We start from the raw sequence: 20,908 nt of genomic DNA on the forward strand, positions 1-20,908 counted from the left end.
CTGCTTTGAATTCAGCGCTGCACTTGGCCTTTTCACTTTTACAACAACACAAAGTGGTTAGAAAAGAGGAGAAGTGAGTAAGTAAGCAAATGCTGAAAGGTAAATATTGGCTGCCTAAATCAACAAATTCCTAAGCAATTAGCGGAAAGAGCGCTCGCTAACTAAGAAAAAGTATACATATACATATATGTATATAATGAAATATGTTATTAAGGGTAATGGCCTTTGTGTTGCAAAGGATCACTTGTTGTAGCTGCCTTTTGAAGTATGTAAGCATATTAATTGTGTGTGTAATTGAAGTTTTTAACAGGCTCTTTATCGTTAATTAAAATTAAATTGGTCCAGAATTATACATATGAATTATTCAAGGAAGTGATTTTCTGAAAATAATTAAATATAGTAATAGTAAATTAACTTGCTGCTTTTTGACATTTAAATATGCCGTTGACACCTTTGCTAGATATTTTACAAAGCTTTTTCTACCATTTAAGGGTAGGTTCTTGCTATTATATGAAAAATTTAGGCGCTTACTGGCATTAAGACATTTTTGTTTGGGTAATGAATTAAATATTTTTCATACTAGGAGAACTTTAATATAATACATGGAATTTCAAAGAAATGTTTATGTAGAATTCTATACTTTTACTTAAAAAACTACAAAATAAGTTAGGAAGGCTTAAGGCCGGGTGTAACCGAACATCTTACGCTCTCGCAATTTATTTTATTAATATAACGAACAATTTGTCCCACATATTCGTCAAATATATGGTACAAAGTCCATTGAAAGTTGGAAACCCTAATATTAGTTATATGGGAGCTAGGAGAATTTATGACTATATTTCACTAATTTTTTAGTACGGAGACATATTAATAAAAGAAAAATATGGCCTTTGACTGTCTTCAAAATATATGAGAGACTTACATATATTTTCGGTAAAAAATTTATTAAAAGCACTGAGGACCTCATGTTCTATATTTGTGGCCTTGAAATCTTATTAACTGATTTCGACGAGTTTCAGAAAGGTGATTCCACACTATAAACATTTCAACTTTTGTATACCAATTTGAGTGCAGCCGTTCTGTACCATCTTTATAATGAAATTTAAGATTTCTAGTGTTTTTCCTTACTGCATTAAAGCATTTTTAGTAGTTTTCAACTTTACCATTATCTATATGGCGTTGTTATAATCCATTTTTGGATTGTATAAGGTAGTACCTAAAATAAACGACTCTAGAGGTGGTTGGTTGATATAGCCCTAGTAGTTAATGAGATATGTACAAAAAACTTAAAAGGGGGCGGGGCCACGCACAATTTCCCAAAAAAATTACATCGAAATATGCCCCTTCATAGTGCGATCCTTTGTACCAAAGTCTTACCTATGGCACTTTATATTTTTTTGGTCCGATTTCGTCCGTTTCCAAAACCAACCTCCTCATAGTGCTAAGGAGTATGTGTACCAAGTTTCATTAACATATCTCACTTTTCACTCAAGTTATCGCTTGCACGGACAGACGGACGGAAAAATACAGGAAATAGTGGTCTCTGACCACACGGTCATTCCTTATATTGTTCTTTTATTAACCCAATTTTTATTTTAATTTCTTCTTTGAAGTTCAACAGAAAGTGTATAATGCTAAAAAATTATTAGTATTTTTTGTCAATTTATAGAAGAAATTTCGCATAATATATGTATGGTACTTAGCATTCTTACCATAAATAAGAAGTGTCTTCAAAACGATATCCTATGAGTTTACATTATAAGGAGTATCATGTAAAATATTATACGATTTTGAATACAACATTTTGACCATTTTATGAGAGAAAATGTTTGAAAAAAAAAACACAGTGATCATTGCATAATCCTGTATTTCATACAAAATGACTAATATATATAAATGGTCCGCTCTCTCGATAATTTTTTAATATTTACCACAGAAAAAGGTAAATATTAGGTGTGCAAAATATTTTTTTGTAATTCTGCAAAGAAAAAAAAAAACAATAGTTTAATTCTGAGTATGCAGTTATGTTTATTAATGCTTTATTTCAGTTTGCCGCTCAAAAAGTCGACGACAACACCTTGCTCATAGTACATTTAGTATTAGTCCACTATGCAAGTCGGGTTGCTTTATAGAAAATAGGTATATGTGCAAACAGTTTTTTTTTTATTTTTTGGCTGTCCCGCCGACAACATCTCGACTATTGGAATTATAAAAACAACGAGGATGTAAGCAATAATTGAAAAATATTTCTATGTATATAAAGACAACAACTAACTTTCATTTTAATTAAAAATGCCATTTGGAACCTGATTTCGTCAAAAGAACAGATCAAGACTGAGAATATGAACAAAGATGTTTTAAAAATGTATGTAAATACTGCTGAAGTAATGTAGTATCGAAAAAACATACGAAACTTTTTAGAAACCCCGAGGAATACAAAAAAATATAAGCGTACTGGACCAAAATCTTTGATAAATGAACGTATCAAATGGCATATTCGCAAGTTGGCAACTCAGGACATGATGAGTCGTCGTAACACTTCTCAAACTCGATTTTTGGGAAAACCTTCGGCTCTTTCAACGATTTCAAGTACATTTCTAAACCGACGGATCTCTAAGGTTGCCTTTATTTTTGGACATAGTCACACGGAACCATCTCTTGGGGGCTGGAGCATCATTACAGTGTTGGTTTTTGGTCAAAAATTCACGAACGAGCGACGAAGTGGGAGCTTTTAACAAACGATAATAACCAAGTTGCATACACAACTAGTTGTTTGACAAACGCTTTGACTCAACCTTTAAGCTTCTAGCTTTGGTCCATATTTTGATGGACTGAGCTGACTAAGCCGATTTTTTAGCCAATTGTTATACGTGTTTTTGGAATAAAACTCACATTTGCACAACAGGTCAATCTATTAAAGATTATAATGATGAATCAGTAAAAGCAATTACACATTTTTTTTAGTACAGTTCATAGTAAAAAATTGTAGTATACTATCAATATACTTACGAGGGTATGCAGTATATATGTATAAATAAATATATGTAAGTGGATATATCTAGATTTGCACATTAATACTTTCATATCTAACTTTCTGCAACATCAACCACCATTAAGTGGCCATTTTGAATTCCTTAAACAACATAAAAGGTAGATACACTTCAGTTCATCACAAACACAGTGATTTTTATGTGCAACGAAAGAAGCTCCACCCATAACGATGATTCATCGCCAGTAACAAGTACCACAAAAAAAAAAAACGAAAAAAAATAGGAGGCAGGCACATAGCAGCAATAAGAGTAGATTTATAAATGGCACTACAACAATTGAGGCTTGAGTAATAAAGAGCGAAGTAGATAGACGTAGTGAACGCAAAATGCCTCAAATAACAACAACAAGTAACTTATCAAATGCTGGAAAACCAGTTATAAGAACATTATCGTGAACATACATATATACACACCAATGTGCCTCGAAAGTAGCAAAGAAAACTATATTCCTGAAAAGACTGTACCACATAGCTCCACCCAGAAAGGCAATACAAAACAATTTTCAAGTAAAACTTACAATACCCACAACTATATATACAAACATACTCGCATATGATTACAATGAACCGTTGTGCGTTTATGCGAGAAGGCGGAAACCATCTAAGCGTCAAACAAAACCCAAAAAACCTCATGACCTGCAGCAGACTATGCTCGACGGCAGCCAAGGTTGCGTCAACATGTCGAAATGAAATAGCAAACGGAAGCCAATGTGTAGAAGCAAAGAGGAAAGCATGCTAACAGTATTAGCTACAACATTGATAAGGCCACGCCTCTTGAGGTTGGTGCACGTTGTGATGAAAGACGGAAAATAAAATAACATAAAGAGCAAATTAAATTGCCGAAAAAAGGTCAGCGGTCGGCAGGCAGCGCTTCCAAAGAGGCAGACACATAATACTGAAATACCCAGCCGATGGGTATTACATGTTCACACAATACATAGTGAATTTAATTTCGGCTGTTAGTAGTAGGTAAAAAAAGACAGAACAACCCTCGAAGTGGCATGAAATGCTTTAAAAAGAGCTAAAGAAAACGGTAAATGTAGTGCAAAGAAGTCGGAGAGCGTGTACAACGATTTTAGAGAGGCGGACATAAATAGAGACAGAGAGAGTGAGAGCGAGAACGAGAGAGTGAGAAAGGAGACACTGAGCGCAAGTAATAAACTGTTTTTCTTTAAGATACAATGATTAGTCAGATATTATAACGGTTCTAGGTTATCCACGTAAATATATAAATATATAGTATATATATATATATATATGTATATATATAGTGTATGTATGACTATGAGAGAAAAAATATTATTTTAATATTCTAATTTGTCAGTTGTTTAATAATGAATTACTTTATAATTAACAACTGAGAGCTATTTTTGGGTTTTAGAGTACTTCAAAGTTCCAAATATTGAAAAATTAGACTTGATGCCTATATACAGTAATATATTTGTTTTTTTTTTTTAACGTTATCAGTCGATTAAGCATAATAAGGGTTGCCAACAATTGAATATAAATATATACCACAAATTTCGTAGTTAAGCACTTGTGAGTCAAGTACACTTTTTAGTAAAAATTGGAAGAAAGGCTACTACAACTTTATAAATTCCTCCTTTGTAAGCCTGTTGTTCAAAAATATATGAGAACAGGTTTGAAACCGCTGAGACTTGCTTTTGTTGAAAGTATACTCCAAAGTGCTTTTCAAATCTTAAAATGAGTTTGTGTCTGAAAGTATGTGCCAAGGAAGTAAGTTATGAATCTTTGAAGCTATTATATTCTGTTTTTGTAATTCTACAAGAATATTTAGGGGAAATTATTCAATATACACATGCATATCCCCTTAAATATATTCTTGTTCTGAAGTGTCTCAACTCCATGTAAAAAATACAAAAATATTTGAATTGAAAAGATGTCAATATTCCACAAAAATATAAAAATCTTAATTTAAAGTTTTATTTTGATTTTTTTCTCTAAATCCGGTTTAATGTCATTCAAGTTATTTGCACTAAAATTCGAAAAATCAACTGGTTCATTCAATAACTTAAAATTTCCAAAATAAGTGGTTTTTACTTTCCACGACAAACAACACGTGAAATAAAGCTATTGAGCAGAGTTGATATTCAGTTCATTTGCAATAATGGCAACACTACAGAACACAATGGAGAGCACAAGCACAATGAGAATATACTTACTGCTTGTGAGAGAGTACTCAAGAAGAGACAAAGAGAGCATACCTAAGCATTAAAACAGTCTGGCATGCGGCATGAGTAGGTAAAATTGGTTGAACATGTGCTGACAATGCGAATGAGCGATATCAACAGAAATGTGGAAAAAATAATGGGCCCGTCTCGAAGTGGTGCTGTCGCACTGGTTTGTTGTCAATTGCGTGCGCTGTTTACGCGGCGGCATCAAGATACATTTGCGTTATGGTTTTCTTTTTACTTTTCTCGTGAGAGCTGCTACCTAAAAATTTGAAGACAAAACAGGAGAGCGTTATAAAATGCTTACGCTCAGCATGCAGTTATTCATTTCTCATACGAACTACAAGCTGAAAGGTTGTGCGCACAAATTATAAACGAAAGTTACTTCGAGAAGAATTACGTGAATTTCAAGATTTTTTTTAAGACGTGATTGTAAAGTGAAAAGTATCAAAAACACTTAAAACCAAAAAGAAAAAGTTTTTTGAAATAAAACTAAGAAGTGAATAGTTCTAGTGGAAACGAAAAGATTTACATTTATTGAAAACAATTTAGAAGACTGTTTCTAATTACAAAAAAAAAAAAAAATAACTAAGTGAGACCCACGTCGCACATCAGTCCCGAAATGGCTCACGCTTTCTACATACCAAATCAAGCGGCCTTATTGAGACGCACCTATCTGCAGGAGCAGGAGCAGGAGCGGCAACGAGATGACTGGAAAACATTCTGGCGTCTCCTGCTGACAATATTCTATGAATTATTACATCAATATGTGCTGTTTGAGCGGCGTACTATGGGCAGTTGTCGACCAACGAGATTTCTATAATCCAAACCGCAAACTAGCCAAACAAAAAATACAAACCACCAAACAATTTTAATATAAAAAATAAATAGTTTAAATTTATTTTTAATCCTATACTACGCGTCGTGACCGTAATGTATTACATCAGGTACTTGCGGTATTTCAACAAGCGAAAGAAAGTAATTTCACAACAAACTGCCAACGAAGATCTCAGACACCAGCAAACAGCGGACACGTTGTTGACTTCAACGTCATTAACCTGTTCACTCGTAAAATACAACAAAAACTACACAGGCGTTTTATATTAACACTTCGAGTATGCCCGCGAAGTGAGTAATACACAATGAATGCAAGAAAAAAATAAACCTGTTACATTTAAGTCTTTAGCTGCTGAACGATAGCCAACAAAAAATTATTCAGATTAAACGAAAGTAAAAATACATAATTTCTATATAATTATATATAATTTTCTGTGGTTTAATTTCATTGTTTATTATTATATATTTTTTTGCTGTATTCTTTAATTATATCCGTTCTTAATTTCTTTCTTTTTACATTCATTGTTTTTACTGGCATTTTTGTACTCGTAATATTTAAGCTTAAATTGTCAAGCATTTTTGTTTTCTCATCAAAGCGATTGTGATAAGTCTCGATGGTTTCTAAACAAAAAAATAGTTTTATAATAAAATAACTGTTTATATATAAAGAAATAATGTGAGCATTAAGCAATAGTATTAGATAAACAAAATATTTTTAATGCATACACACACACATATGTAAAAAAAGACTAAAAACTAAATTTTTTACGAATGTATGAAATTTTATAACGCAAATAAATAATTAAAAAATGAATGATGAAACATATTTTCTTATTTAAATTTTAGCGAATTTAAAGTAAAATACGATTAAAAGTAAGTAATACATATATGTATATCAGCATTAATCCAAGCGAATTTAAAGCTAACTAAAAAACTTTTACAGTTATTATTATATTTTGTGATAAAAATTAATTAAAAGTAAGTATTTTATAAAAGAAATGTCATCAAAAAGTCTGCCACCTAGTTTGAATTCCTATTGAATTTCAAAAACAGTTTATGCTAAAAATAAAACAAACCAAAATTTTTCTCCGCTCTCAATGCTGATTCGGCAGAAGCGCATAAGTCGAAATCAAACTAAATTATTGTGCTATGGTAGACCCTAAAATCCAAAGATTTAAGTACATAAAATATGATTGGAGAGCGAAAGTGATATAAGCAGGAATCACATAACTAGACTTACAGGCTGTTTAGAATCTTCGCGGTCGTTGAGAGCATTCAAGTTTTGGGACAGAAAGTTAGTAATATGGGGGAAGAACGTCCACAGATATGCAGGGTAGCCGTGGTTACCTCAAGAGCAGCAAATTCACTATATGTTTCCGAAAGTCAAGAAGAATTTTAGAAACACCATAAGAATTCACTCGTAGAATCATCGCATTTATATTGGAAAAACCATTTTCTGTTTAAAAAAAAAAAGGTTTTTGTTCACAATGGGTTTTACCAGAGCTGCATTAGTTTCATCAATGCAACCAGTTGCTCATGGTATTCTAAATTTTTGCCCAAAGTGAAATTCTGGTTTTCAAGAATCCAATTCTGACATCATTCATCATTGGGGATACAAATTTTGATACTGTTCTTCTAACCAGAGCAATATTCATACCAACGGTATGGACTTTTCTCTAACTAAAGGTATGATTTTGTTCAGTATTTCCAAAATCGATAGCTGGAAACAAACACATAAAGCAAAAAGAAATCTTCTGAAGTCTACAAGTAAAAGTTTTTAGCAAAACTCAGTGGAATCCGTTACAGACAGGGGATTAGAGGAGTCTCTCAAATGTCGCATTTCAATTCTAGTTTAATAATATCGTTTACATTCGTTCAATATATAATCGACCATAAAAAACATTGTTTCTTTAATAAAAACTACTTAATTTCAAATTTTTAAATGAAATCAACTGTTTCGAATTTAAATTTTAAATCAAATGAAATCGAACGAATTGCAGAACACCTAAAACAAAATCGCACGAATTAACATATCGGATCCGAATTGCGCGATTTCCAGAACACACGTGATAACCTGTTTTCTGGTGTCAAGATTTTTTGCTTTCTTAGTATATAATTTTTTACTACTGCTGCTATTACTTTTACTTGTCCTGTGAACAATTGAACCATCTGAAGATTGTATCTTGAATAGTTTTTGAATGGCAGCGTTCTAAAGATCGACCGCAGCTATAGTCGAAACTTTAAACGCGTTTTTCTCGAAACGACTTTTCTCAAAATTGCTGACGAGAAATTGACCGATCGACTTCTGACTGAGTGTTCTTGAATATATTTAATATACCTATGACCTATCTTTGTGACTGGTTAAAAATTGTCAATTTGGCATTAAAAAAATACCAATTTTTTATCTAAAAAAACGAAATTTTTTTCAGAACTTTCCGAAGACAGCATATATGTATATTTTGGAATATTTTTGTAAAAGAAAAATTTTGAAATGTAGCTGAAAATATACCTTATTATGTGGAAAAAACTTCGAAACAATCGATTGAGTACTTTAAAAGCGAACTTTTGCCAATAGCGACAAAGGTTACTATTAAAGTGGCATTATGGAAATATCTACAAAATATGAGTTATCGAAAAAAAGGGTGCATGTTTGATCGAAATCAGTTCATTCTAACCATGCAAGAACCCACAATTTGTTAGAATTTGATACAAAATTAATGGATTTAGTGTTAATAGATATATTACATGTTTAGTGCAAAGCCTTGTATAAATCTTTTCCCACATTTTTATCTTACTGCCTTTGATTGAACATGTGTTCTAGTATATTCAGTTTCAGTTGCGCCTCTTTTGCAACGCTATTGCAGTATTTCTCTAGCTTTGCGAAAAGCATTTCACAATATATGTACTTGTAAATATAACAAATATATATATAGACCTACATATATACATAAAGTTCTTTTTGAAGCGTCTCGAACTCCATATTAAATTATATATATTATCATATTATTATACTTATGGCGCCAAGCATACTAGCACTAGGGCGGTAAATAGTATATACTCTATAGATAAGTAAGTATTCGTGAAAAATTTAAAAAGTAGATTACATTGTTCTATAATAGAATCAATTGATTAATTCCATGTACAATTATTAATTAATGTATTTGTAATATATTATTATTAAGAGTCATATTAAAATTTTACCATATTCACTTTCAAAAAAGTATGGCTCTCGAGTCTCCGGAAAGCTATAAAACAACTCATTTCACAATACAATGTAAAGTACATCTGAACTTTGATATTTAACTAATGCATTACAATGATTAGACTAGCTCTTCAAATTAGTTCTGATTAACAAAACAAAAAAAAAAAAACATTTATTTTTATCAATTACTCATGTAAAACAATTTTAATAAGTAAACATGCCTTCGGTTGCTACCGATTATATATGTATCTTCACGTAGTGAAAGTAAGAAGGTGAAAAACAGATGCTAACAACTCTGTTTTCAATAAATTTAAGAAGCGCAACAGATTTTAAAAAATAACTCAGAAAATGTTCGCGATAACAAGTGTCACCTACATATTTATTTCTTGTTAGGGGATGGCCGATAATACGAACCTGGGATACCCATTTTTCGACAGAGTATTGAATGCTCCACCATTTTGAAAATTTTGATATACATAACTATATATTATTCAATTATCTAAAAAGCTTGCAACAATTAAGTGATTAAGCTATTATATGTACTCTGAACAGCAAGGTGCGTGCGTACAAATATATTTCCTTTGTTTACTTCTTAAATTGTTGATAAGGCCTTTGAGTCGATAACAATCGCATCGACATTTAATTATTATGTAAAAAAATTATATTATATGATGAATAAAGCCGGTAAGAAATCATGTACTAGCACTTTGGATCCAAACAATTACACTTTCCTATTCCTAGTATCAAAAACTGCACTTGAAACATTCAGCTTAACTAAAAGTTGATTAAGAGTTAGTATTCCTGTGTGATCTACCCATTTTGTTTTGAAATATTAATCTCTAAATGTTTTACTAACAATAATGACGTAATCTGAACCAATTAAAAAAGTTTAAAGACAGTCCACCATTATATTTGAAAGTCTGCAGACGTGACTAGTAGAGTTATGGCATGACTCAAAGCGCCTAAATGTCTCGTCTAACGTATAGAATTAGATATGTGTTGAAACATAATACAAATGATATTTTTATTACTTTTATCAAAAGCTTATCTATCTACCGAAATGTTTTACTGCACATTTGAATTTCCTACGGTGGTTTATTACCCAAATAGGAATAAATGTGTTTATCACAAATCACCTTTCAGGAAAGTAATGCGGTTTAGTCATCTCCATTAGAATATGATCAAGCGATGGAACGTTGTTGAGCTCTCGTCATTTCGAAAATTTTAGCTAATCGCGTGCCTTCCAATGATGCCATGTAATATTATATTTAGTGTAAGGATTAGCGAAATTAGGAGTAAGTAGAATGAGGCAAAACATATGTATTTAACAAAATCAAAATAGCAAAATTGTAATCCTTACAACACTTGGAATTAAAAAAGAAAAGCAAAATTTCCCGCAAATCTCGAGAATCCGGCTCAAAAAGTGACATTTTCAGTTGCGAATAAGTTTGGGATGCAAACAGATCTCAACAAATATTTTGTTGGGTTAATGTTGACACAAATGTCCAAGATCGTTATAAAACGATTTCATCGATTTAATCGACCAGTGCTTGACCCTAGAGACATCTTTGAAACATTGGAAAACGGCGGAAGCAAAGTTGTAGACCTAATATACATGTATATCTATTTTATATCTATTTATCTTGGATTGAGGAATTCATTAGAAGAGAAAAATTGAGAATGTGAATTAACTTTAAAAATGATTCTTAAAGCCTCTACGTTACGACCTGCGAAGTGTTCTAAGAATATATACAAATTTACAATCATAATAGAGACCGTTGGGAATATATCCTTCCTTGAAAATTCAAAATGGATGACATGCGAGGTCCGACATAGTTGAAGTACGCTATCTATACGATATCTAATATAGCAGGTTTTCCAACCTTTTAGAAGTGTTGACTATTAATAACTCCTGAAAATGGCATTTAAGTTTCGTGGGATGTCAATTATACTCAAACCACATTTTAGTTAAGTTAGTCTTTCAGAGGTTAAATATTTAATGTCGAAAGATAACAGCCATTCTCTTTCTATACCGAACAGTCGGGTCTATATAACAATAATAGATAACGATTTCTATTTGGCTTAAAATTACAGAATAACTTTAAGCTATTTAGTGGATGGTTTATACATACATATGTTTATTAGAGGAATTTTTTACTCATGTCCATCATTCCTTACACGGAGAACTCTAGTAAGACCATTGTACCACATTTGAAAATACCGTGAACAGATTCTGAACTAAATTCTCTTAATCAGTTTTTTTAACTGAGGTCATGTCTGATAAAATTTGCCCAGTGAAAAGTGCTTACCATCCCACTTTGCGAATATGGGTAATCGAATTTTGAAAACGATGAATATAAGCACAGTCAGATATATAAATGTCTCATGGAAAGGGGGCAAGAATAGAACAGCTGCGTACTATCTTGGTGCTAACCAATTTCGTCACCTTCCGGTAATTTCCATTTATTGTTGAGCATTCCAAATTCTTGTTTTGCTTTTCCTATGCGATTACTTATATCCCCAGAGGAACCTCCAGCAGCGGTTATCGTGCAGCCAGGATATACGAATGACTCAACATCTACATATTCTCCAAGTATATGCAGTGGATTCTTATTTTTGTTTTTCAAATGCATAATTTTTATACTCTCGCAACAAAGTTGCTATTATTTATTTCATTATAAGGCGTTTGAAAAACTACGCTACTCCCGTAGCATTTCATTTTACTCTTGCTACCGGTCCCACTTTGTCGAGAGCCACAGCATAGCCTTAGCATAACAGTGTAAAAGTATGTGCTCTACTCTGCTTCGAGTTTTGTTAGGTAAAAAATTATAGCTGGAGCGGGAGCAAACAATTAAATTCTGCGCTATGCTCTGGCGTAGCGGTAGCAAAAAATTGGGAGCGGTAGCACAGCAGAGCTAATGAAAATTTTCATGTGCTACAGCTCCCGCATGTGTTTTTTTTCTTTTTTGCTGTTTTCTGTCATCTAAAATTTGTATATAGTATATAAAAGAAAGCCATTTATAACTCAAGAACGGCTGAACCGATTTGGATTAAAATGGTGGGGAGGTAGCTTAGAAGCAGGGTAAGGACATAGGATACATTTTATCTCTTTATGCTAAGATTCAATACAACTCATAAATACAAAAATTATATTTCAAATCATAGGCATTTGTTCAAAATTGATGTAAGAATCATTTGAAAATTTTAGTAATTCAAAAATAGAAAGAAATAAGTAAACATTTTCATATCCAAAAGTGCTTAGTATATGGGTTATACTGATTGATTTTAAGACGAACCCGTCCGATATATTTAATATCACAACAAAAAATGGCATTGAAATTGAATTAATTTTGTATTGTAATACATTTGGAATAGATAATGTTTTTGGTAATATAAAAATTGTAAATATTTTACATAATAAAACAAATTTTATAATATATTCAATTATTCAATTCTAATTCACTTTATTAATGTATTTCTTAAAATATTTGATTTTAGATTTATAAAGTCACTTGACGCAATAAGTGCCAAAATGATTTGCATAACATTTTTTTGTTTGAATTATTCAATTAATTCAAATATTATGACAGAAAATAGCAAAAAAGATAAAAAACACATGCGGGAGCTGGAGCACATGAAAATTTTCATTAGCTCTGCTGTGCTACCGCTCCCAATTTTTTGTTACCGCTACGCCAGAGCATAGCTCAGAATTTAATTTTTTGTACCCGCTCCAGCTATAGTTTTTTAACTAACAAAACTCGGAGTAGAGTAAGCACATACTTTTACTTTGTATGCTAAGGCTATGCGGTGGCTCCCGGGAAAGAGAGAGCGGTAAATGAGAACCTTGCTTATCACACTCGCTTTGATGATAAAACAAAAATTCTTGACAATTTACGCTTACATATTACGAATACCAAAATGCCAGTAAACACAATGAATGAAAAAGGAAAGAAATTAAGAACAGATATAATTAATAATAATTAATTAATAATAATAATATAATTGTAATTATACAGCAACAAAAAATATAATAATAAACAATTAAATTAAACCACAGAAACAAAATATTACATATTGATGTAATAATTCATAGAATAATGTCATCTGCTCCTGCAGATAAGTGCGTCTCAATAAGGCCGATTGATTTGGTATGTAGAAAGCGCGAGCCATTTCGGAGACTGATGTGGGTCGTGCGTCTCACTTAGTGTTTTTTTTTTGTAATTAGAAACAGTCTTTTAAATCGTTTTTTTAATAATATTTGGATCCACTAAAACTATTCACTTATTAGTTTAATTTCAAAAAACTTTTTTCAGGTTTCGATATTTTTCACTTTAAAATCACGACTTCTAATAATTTTTGATGAAATTCAGCCTTTCAGCTTGTAGTTTGTAAGATAAATAATTATATTGGTTGCTGAAGGCCTTATATATATGCTGATGGCCCTATATATGCATATGCTATAGCCAATGTAGGAATTTACTACGTCCGAGAATGAAAGATAAGATTACGCCATGCCGTGATTAACATCACAAAATAAGTAAACAATTCAGTTCATATATAAATATGAAGTTATTTATTAATTTAATTTATATTCAAAACTAAATAAATTATTATTATAAGATATATGTTGATAGAAAAAATAAGTTATTCGCGTTTTCTCGAAGCGAATCGGCAATATAGCTTTTTTCTTTCAGGATATGACTTTTTTCATTTCTATCTCATATTGTGAAAGGCGTCACATAGTGATAGTGACTCGATAGAAACTTCGGAAGCTTGTTTAGGAGGTTCTTTTGCATGCACCTTATAGTCCAGGCCAGCACCAAATGATTATTATGTGTTCTTGTCTATGGCGAACTTTTAAAAATAGACACTCACACTTGAAAATTACTAAAAGTGTGTTAACTCACTAACGAAAAACGTCAGAAACAATAAATTTTACAGAAGGAATTGCAAAAACAAGCTGCACTCAGATTTTTTTTTACAAAATGGAAAATGGGCGTGGCCACTTCTGGGTCAAAAACCATATCTCAACTACTCGGCAGATTTCAATTAAATTCGGTATATAATATTTTTTTGAAACCCCGATGACACGTGTAATTTTTTAGTAATTTTCAAGTGTGAGTGTCTATTTTTATTATAGATAAGATCACATGATAATCACTTGGTGCTGCAATTTAATTGTTGAATTGTTTACTTATTTTGTGTTGTTAATCACGGCATAGCGAACGAATGGCGTAATCTTATCTTTCATTCTTGGACGTAGTCAATTCCTACATTGGCTATAGCATATGCATATATAGGGCCATCAGCATATATATAGGGCCATCAGCAATCAATATACATATTTATTTATCTTACAAACTACAAGCTGAAAGGCTGAATTTCATCAAAAATTATTAGAAGTCGTGATTTTAAAGTGAAAAATATCGAAACCTGAAAAAGTTTTTTGAAATAAAACTAATAAGTGAATAGTTTTAGTGGACCCAATATTATTAAAAAAAAAACGATTTAAAAGACTCTTTCTAATTACGAAAAAAAAAACACTAAGTGAGACGCACGACCCACATCAGTCTCCGAAATGGCTCGCGCTTTCTATATACCAAATCAATCGGCCTTATTGAGACGCACTTATCTGCAGGAGCAGGAGAAGGAGCGGCAACGAGATGACAGGAAAAACTTCTGGCGTCTCCTGCTGACATTATTCTACGAATTATTACATCAATATGTAATATTTTGTTTCTGTGGTTTAATTTCATTGTTTATTATTATATTTTTTTGCTGTATTCTTTAATTATATCCGTTCTTAATTTTTTTCTTTTTTCATTCATTGTTTTTTAGTGGCATTTTGGTATTCGTAATATTTAACCTTAAATTATCAAGCATTTTTGTTCTCTCATCAAAGCGATTGTGATAAGTCTCGATGGTTTCTAAACAAAAAAATAGTTTTATAATAAAATAACTGTTTATATATAAAGGTATAATGTGAGCATTAAGCAATAGTATTAGATAAACAAAATATTTTTGATGCATACATACACACATATGTAAAAAAGACTAAATACTAATTTTTTTACGGATGTATGAAATTTTATAACGCAAGTAAATAATTAAAACAAGTAAGGAAGGGCTAAGTTCGGGTGTAACCGAACATTTTATACTCTCGAATTTCATTTATTTAGCTTTATTAATATTATATAATACGCATATTTCAGATCGACTTCAAAGTTCTGGTATACAGGAAGTAGGTGTGGTTGTGAACCGATTTGGCCTATTTTCACAACATATCATTGGGATCCAAGGAAAATATCACAAACTAAATTTTATTGATATTGGTCGAATACTTCAGATTGGACCAAACACGATCCGAATCATAACAAAGTTTACATTTTTCTAAAATATCACTGAAGAGCACAATACTTTACTGTGGTTTTACAATCTTAGTTCCTAACTATTCTTAAGGAACATGAAAAATTAAGGATGGTATTTTAATGTGAAATACCCTCAGAAGTATGCTTCAGTTTGAAAAATATAACGGTAATTTTTGATAGTTGATAAAGAGGAGGTATGTCTTTCTTTATATAAAAAAATACTCCTCAATAATATATTTCCTTGAATATATATGTAATAGAGGGGTAAGAAAGACACAACACTGACACACCCTAGTGTCTTTCCGCCAAAGTATAAGGCTAAGGAAGCAATGTTGACAATGTCTCAGCGCCACAAAATATGCTAAAAATAATATTGGCAAGCGAAATTCTCGCAACGCACTGCGGAAAACAAATGAAAAGTAGGTGTGTTTATGAATACATAGTTTTAATGGCTTATCATTGTTTATTGCTGTTACTTGAAAAAAATCCAGTCATAAAACTACGTGGTAAACGTAATGGAGAAAAATGCAATTTTTCGCATTGCTTACATTATACGCGTGCACTTAAACTCACGGCCCACAAAGAAGTTTGAGCGCGGCAACACCTCGGTCATAAAATGAGTAGAACTCAAGGCAACAATGCACCAAAAAGAAAGATAGAAATTTAAAAGCGCAGCATAAAAAATACGCGCACAACAACAATATGCTGCCACAGTCTGATACAACTGAAGCAGGGACACAAAACCAGCTTACTTGACTTCACTGCTTGCCTTACTGGCTTTCTATAACTCCAGCTGAGGCGCTTGTTGTTGCTGGCATTCCGTCAGCGTGTGAAATTATGATAAATGTGCAGCAATGCAACACATTGCAGCCATTTTTTCGCTAGTTTTTTTAGTGTCTTCCACCGCTTTGTGTACCATCTTGCAGAAGCTTTGCTGTGCTTGACTTACCGCCGCATTGCTGTGCCGTAGTCGGTACGTGTCAGCGGTGGAGCTCGTTAAAATTGTCACTAACTGCTACTTTCACTGTTTTGTATCATTTCGTTCTCGCTTTCTTGTCACTAACAGCTCCTGTTTTTGTTGTTGTTTGCTACGATTCTATTACCGTTATACTTTCGCACTCTGTCTGTGTAAATGTACAAAATTCCTTTAGTCCTACCCTTTCTGGTGGTTTGAAGATTTTGATTGCATTTTCTTTTAATTAAATTAGCGTTTTTATGGCTGTGTTGCGTTGTCGTAAAAATGATGGAAATGCATAGATAAGAGTGGAATTAAGTGTAGATTTTTTTTTTATTTTGAAGAGAGATAGAGGAGACTAAAAAGAAGTGGTAAAAATTTTAATTCATGGTAATGGAATATGTAGTCGAAATTTTTGTTAAAATTGCGATTAGTAGGGACGATCTCTTCGGCAGTAGTAAACAGACTTAAAGTTAGGAGGCAAGGTCACAACTACCTATTGCACTAGTAGACGAATCAAGATAAAGCTCTCTTCCTCAAGTAATTTTCAAACAAGAAATCTGTTCCTTGAGTTTCGGGAGCATGAAAGAGAGACAATCTATACTAATATTATAAAGCTCAAGAGTTTGTTTGTTTGAACGCGGTAATCTCCGAAATTACTGGTTCGAATTGAATAATTCTTTTTGTATTGGATAGTCCTTTTAGCGAGGAAGGCTATATATATAGCATATAGCATCACCAATAGGAGCGAAGAAACAGTGGTAAATGTGTAAAAAACGGGGGGAAATATAATATATGTATGTATAATAATCAATTGATGTTCGTTAGTCGAGAACGCCTCAACCGATTTGGCTAATTTTAGTCTTGAAATGTTCATGGAGATCTATAGAACGTTTAAAAGGTGAGAAAAGTTCGAATAATTGCCTGGAAACCTCTAAAAAATACCATTTTCTTTTTCCCATACAAATAAAATATTTAGAGGGTTGTCATTGTTGTTTTGTTAAGAAATGTTTTGAAATTATACTAAAATATATTGATAATTGTAATTGAACATGATTCAATTATATAAGGGGGGTCGATAGCCGAAAAAACAGTGTGAAAAGTGTTTTAATTTAAAATGTTAAAATTAGCAATTTTGGTAGGTTGTTACATTATTCTATACAAGTACAAAGAAATGTTCCATTATTGAATGAGCAGCAAAATAGTGCCAATGATGAATTGATGAACGTTGTCAATGATGAAAACATTGGACTATTTTTTCTTGATGCGCCCGGGTGGAACTGGGAAAATGTTCCTGATAACATTGATTTTGGCAACAATACGATCTCAAAATGGCATTGCGTTGGCTCTCGCATCTACTGGAATTGCTGCAACGCTACTAGAAGGTGGAAGAACGGCACATTCGGCACCGAAGCTTCCGTTAAACATGCAAATCAATGAAACACCTGTTTGCAACGCAATCAGCTATGGCAAAAGTGTTGAAGATTTGTAAACTGATATGAGTTCACTCTAGAAGCACTTGACAGAACAATGAAAGATCTGTGGAATAATAATCGTCGCTTTGGTGCCGTAATGATACTGTTAGATTTTTACAAACCTGTTATTTAGAAATTAACAGCGGCGGATGAATTGAACGCATGTCTCAAGTCATCGTATTTGTGTCGGTTTGATTGAATATGAATATGCGAGTGTTCCTGTAACAGGATAACTACACAGAAGAACTGCTAAGAATTGGAAATAGGCAAATTCCGGTTGATACTTCCAATGATTTGATATCGTTTCCACCTACCATTTGTCAATTTACTTCAACGAGAGATGAACTCATCACGAATGTTTATCCGAACATTGGTTAAAATTATTATTATTAACTACGATTGGTTGAATGCACGCGCAATTTTAGCTGCCGAAATACAAATCGATCGATCATGTTGAAATGAAGACGAAGCAGTGAATTATCCGGTGGAATTTCTATTATTTCTATTGGAAAACGGCGGATGCCGCCGCATCCTTTGCGTCTCAAAGTTGGATCATCATCATTGTCATGATTATGCCTCGCAATCTTCATTCGCCGAAACTGTGTGATTAAACCCCACTAATAGTGACAAAAAATATTGTTTATCCAGCTGCATTATATTGAAAAAATTTACAGGACAACTCCTGCGAGATCAGCTAGTCTGTGTATATTTATATACATATCTAGCAACTTACGGCCTCAGAAATTATGATCAGCCCAAAGTCAGCAATAATAACGACTGTTCAACTTAATAACATCGATATAAAACGATTTAATCGATATAATCGAAGAACCGATAAACATCCGCTCATGCATGCCATGCCGCTAATTAAAACAGCGGCGCTACTTTATCTCAAACCACCGACACTACCTATCTGTATCCTGTATGAGCACATTATGTCATCTCTTGCGTGTTACTCGCAGATTTTTCGTGGAAAGTCATCAATCAAATATGTTCTGGAGCGTAGCGTTTTCATTTAGCTGTCCTTCAAAGTATTTTGATATCCTGCAGTTCACCCACCAGTTCTTTGGTGAATTAAGCTCGTTAGCTTCTCGTGTCGTTTGACTTATGCGCGCCGTATTTAAGATAATGAATGCATAACATCATTAATTTTAATTGCTGAAGTGCATGCCTTTAGACAATTTGCCATTTGCAGCGTTATTTTTCATGTTTATTCAAGCATAAATGTAATAGTTGTAAGACTATACGTGACTTATTATCTCCACATACATTTCCGCTTGATGTTTCAGGTTTTGAAGAACTTGGTTTTAAGTAAGCACTGACTTGAAGTTTACACCGAAATGATTTATTTTTCCTACTTGTCTATAGCCCCAGGAAACTGACTGATACTCAACTAGTTTTGAGGATAACTTCACCTGTTTCCTATTTAATTTTAACGATAAACCCACGATAGTCTCTCTTCACCTCGGAAACTTGTAAATTCTTGAAAATTTGAAATTTGAAAATTTGGTTCTGACTTCAAGTTATAAATAAATACTAGTTCAGCATTATATTTGGAAGATTTATTAATTAAACCAAATCCAATTTAGTCAAATCGATATACACATTTTCAATTTTTCCACAGACATTTCATTATATTTTCTTAAGCTGAACTTCCGTAAATAATTATATTCTCGCAACAAAGTTGCTACAAGAGTATTATGGTTTTGTTCACATAACGGTTGTTTGTAACACCCAAAACTAAACGAGTTAGATATATGGTTATATATACTAAAGTGATCAGGGTGAAGAGTGGAGTTTTAATCCGGATGTCTGTTTGTCCGTCCGTCCGTCCGTCTGTGCACGCTATAACTTATGTAAATTGTGTAATTATTTCGAATATGAGCAAAATCTGACCACTGCCACGCCCACAAAATGGCGAAAACCGAAAATACATAAAGTGCCATAACTAAGTCATAAATAAAGTTATAAAAGTAAAATTTTGTACAAAGGTTCGCACTGGAAAGAGACATATTTGGATGTAATTTTTTTGAGAAAGTGGGCCGTAGCCACGCCCCCTACTATGGTTTTTGTACATATCTCGTAAACTACTTAAGCTATATCAACCAAACTTTCTAGAATCGTTTCTTTTAGGTACTACTATATACAGTCCAAAAATGGAGGATATTGGATTATTACCACGGCCACTTCCCATACAAAGGTTATGTTGAAAACGACTAAAAATAATATAATTCAGAAAGGGAAAACACCAGAAACTTTAAATTTCATTATAAAGAAGGTACAGAAGGGATCCACCCAAATTTTGTGTGGCTCCGTCCACTTATGGGTCAAAAGCCATATCTCCGAAACTACTCGACCAAAATCAATGAAACTTGGTTTGTAATATTTCCCTTACATCACAATGATATGTTGTAAAAATAGGCCAAAGCGGTTCACAACCACGCCTACTTCCTATATACCAGAACTCTGAAGTCGACTTGTAGTTTACTTTACAATATGTAAAGTAAGCACTAGTGAAGATATCGGAACAGAACTTTGCATAAATACTGCATTTATAGTTTGACATAGTATATATATCGTACATGAGGACCTCGTTGCTTCTAACCTAATATTAGGGTCCTAACTTTCAATGGACTTTATACCATATATATGATGAATATGTGGGTCAAATTGTGTATTATATAATAATAATAATGTTAAATAAATAAAATGCGAGAGTATAAAATGTTCGGTCACAACCGAACATAGCCCTTCTTTACTTTTTTTTGTTCACTGTATGTATAAATTATTTATGTTTTTTTTTTAGTGCTTAAATTGTGATAAGCGTTTA

At 32.6% G+C, this 20,908-nt stretch overlaps 1 protein-coding gene across 1 annotated transcript; it reads left to right on the forward strand.

Annotated features, from left to right (window-relative positions):
* The first annotated feature begins 5,380 nt into the window (after positions 1–5,380).
* LOC128921330 (cell death protein rpr) lies at positions 5,381–6,185 on the forward strand. The gene has a single exon (XM_054228556.1). It carries the CDS (start codon positions 5,864–5,866, stop codon positions 6,062–6,064), a length of 201 nt encoding a protein of 66 aa, XP_054084531.1. The 5' UTR covers positions 5,381–5,863; the 3' UTR covers positions 6,065–6,185.
* Positions 6,186–20,908: the final 14,723 nt, after the last annotated feature.

Source organism: Zeugodacus cucurbitae, chromosome 4, assembly GCF_028554725.1.
Source record: "Zeugodacus cucurbitae isolate PBARC_wt_2022May chromosome 4, idZeuCucr1.2, whole genome shotgun sequence".
Taxonomy (NCBI): Eukaryota; Metazoa; Arthropoda; class Insecta; order Diptera; family Tephritidae; genus Zeugodacus; species Zeugodacus cucurbitae.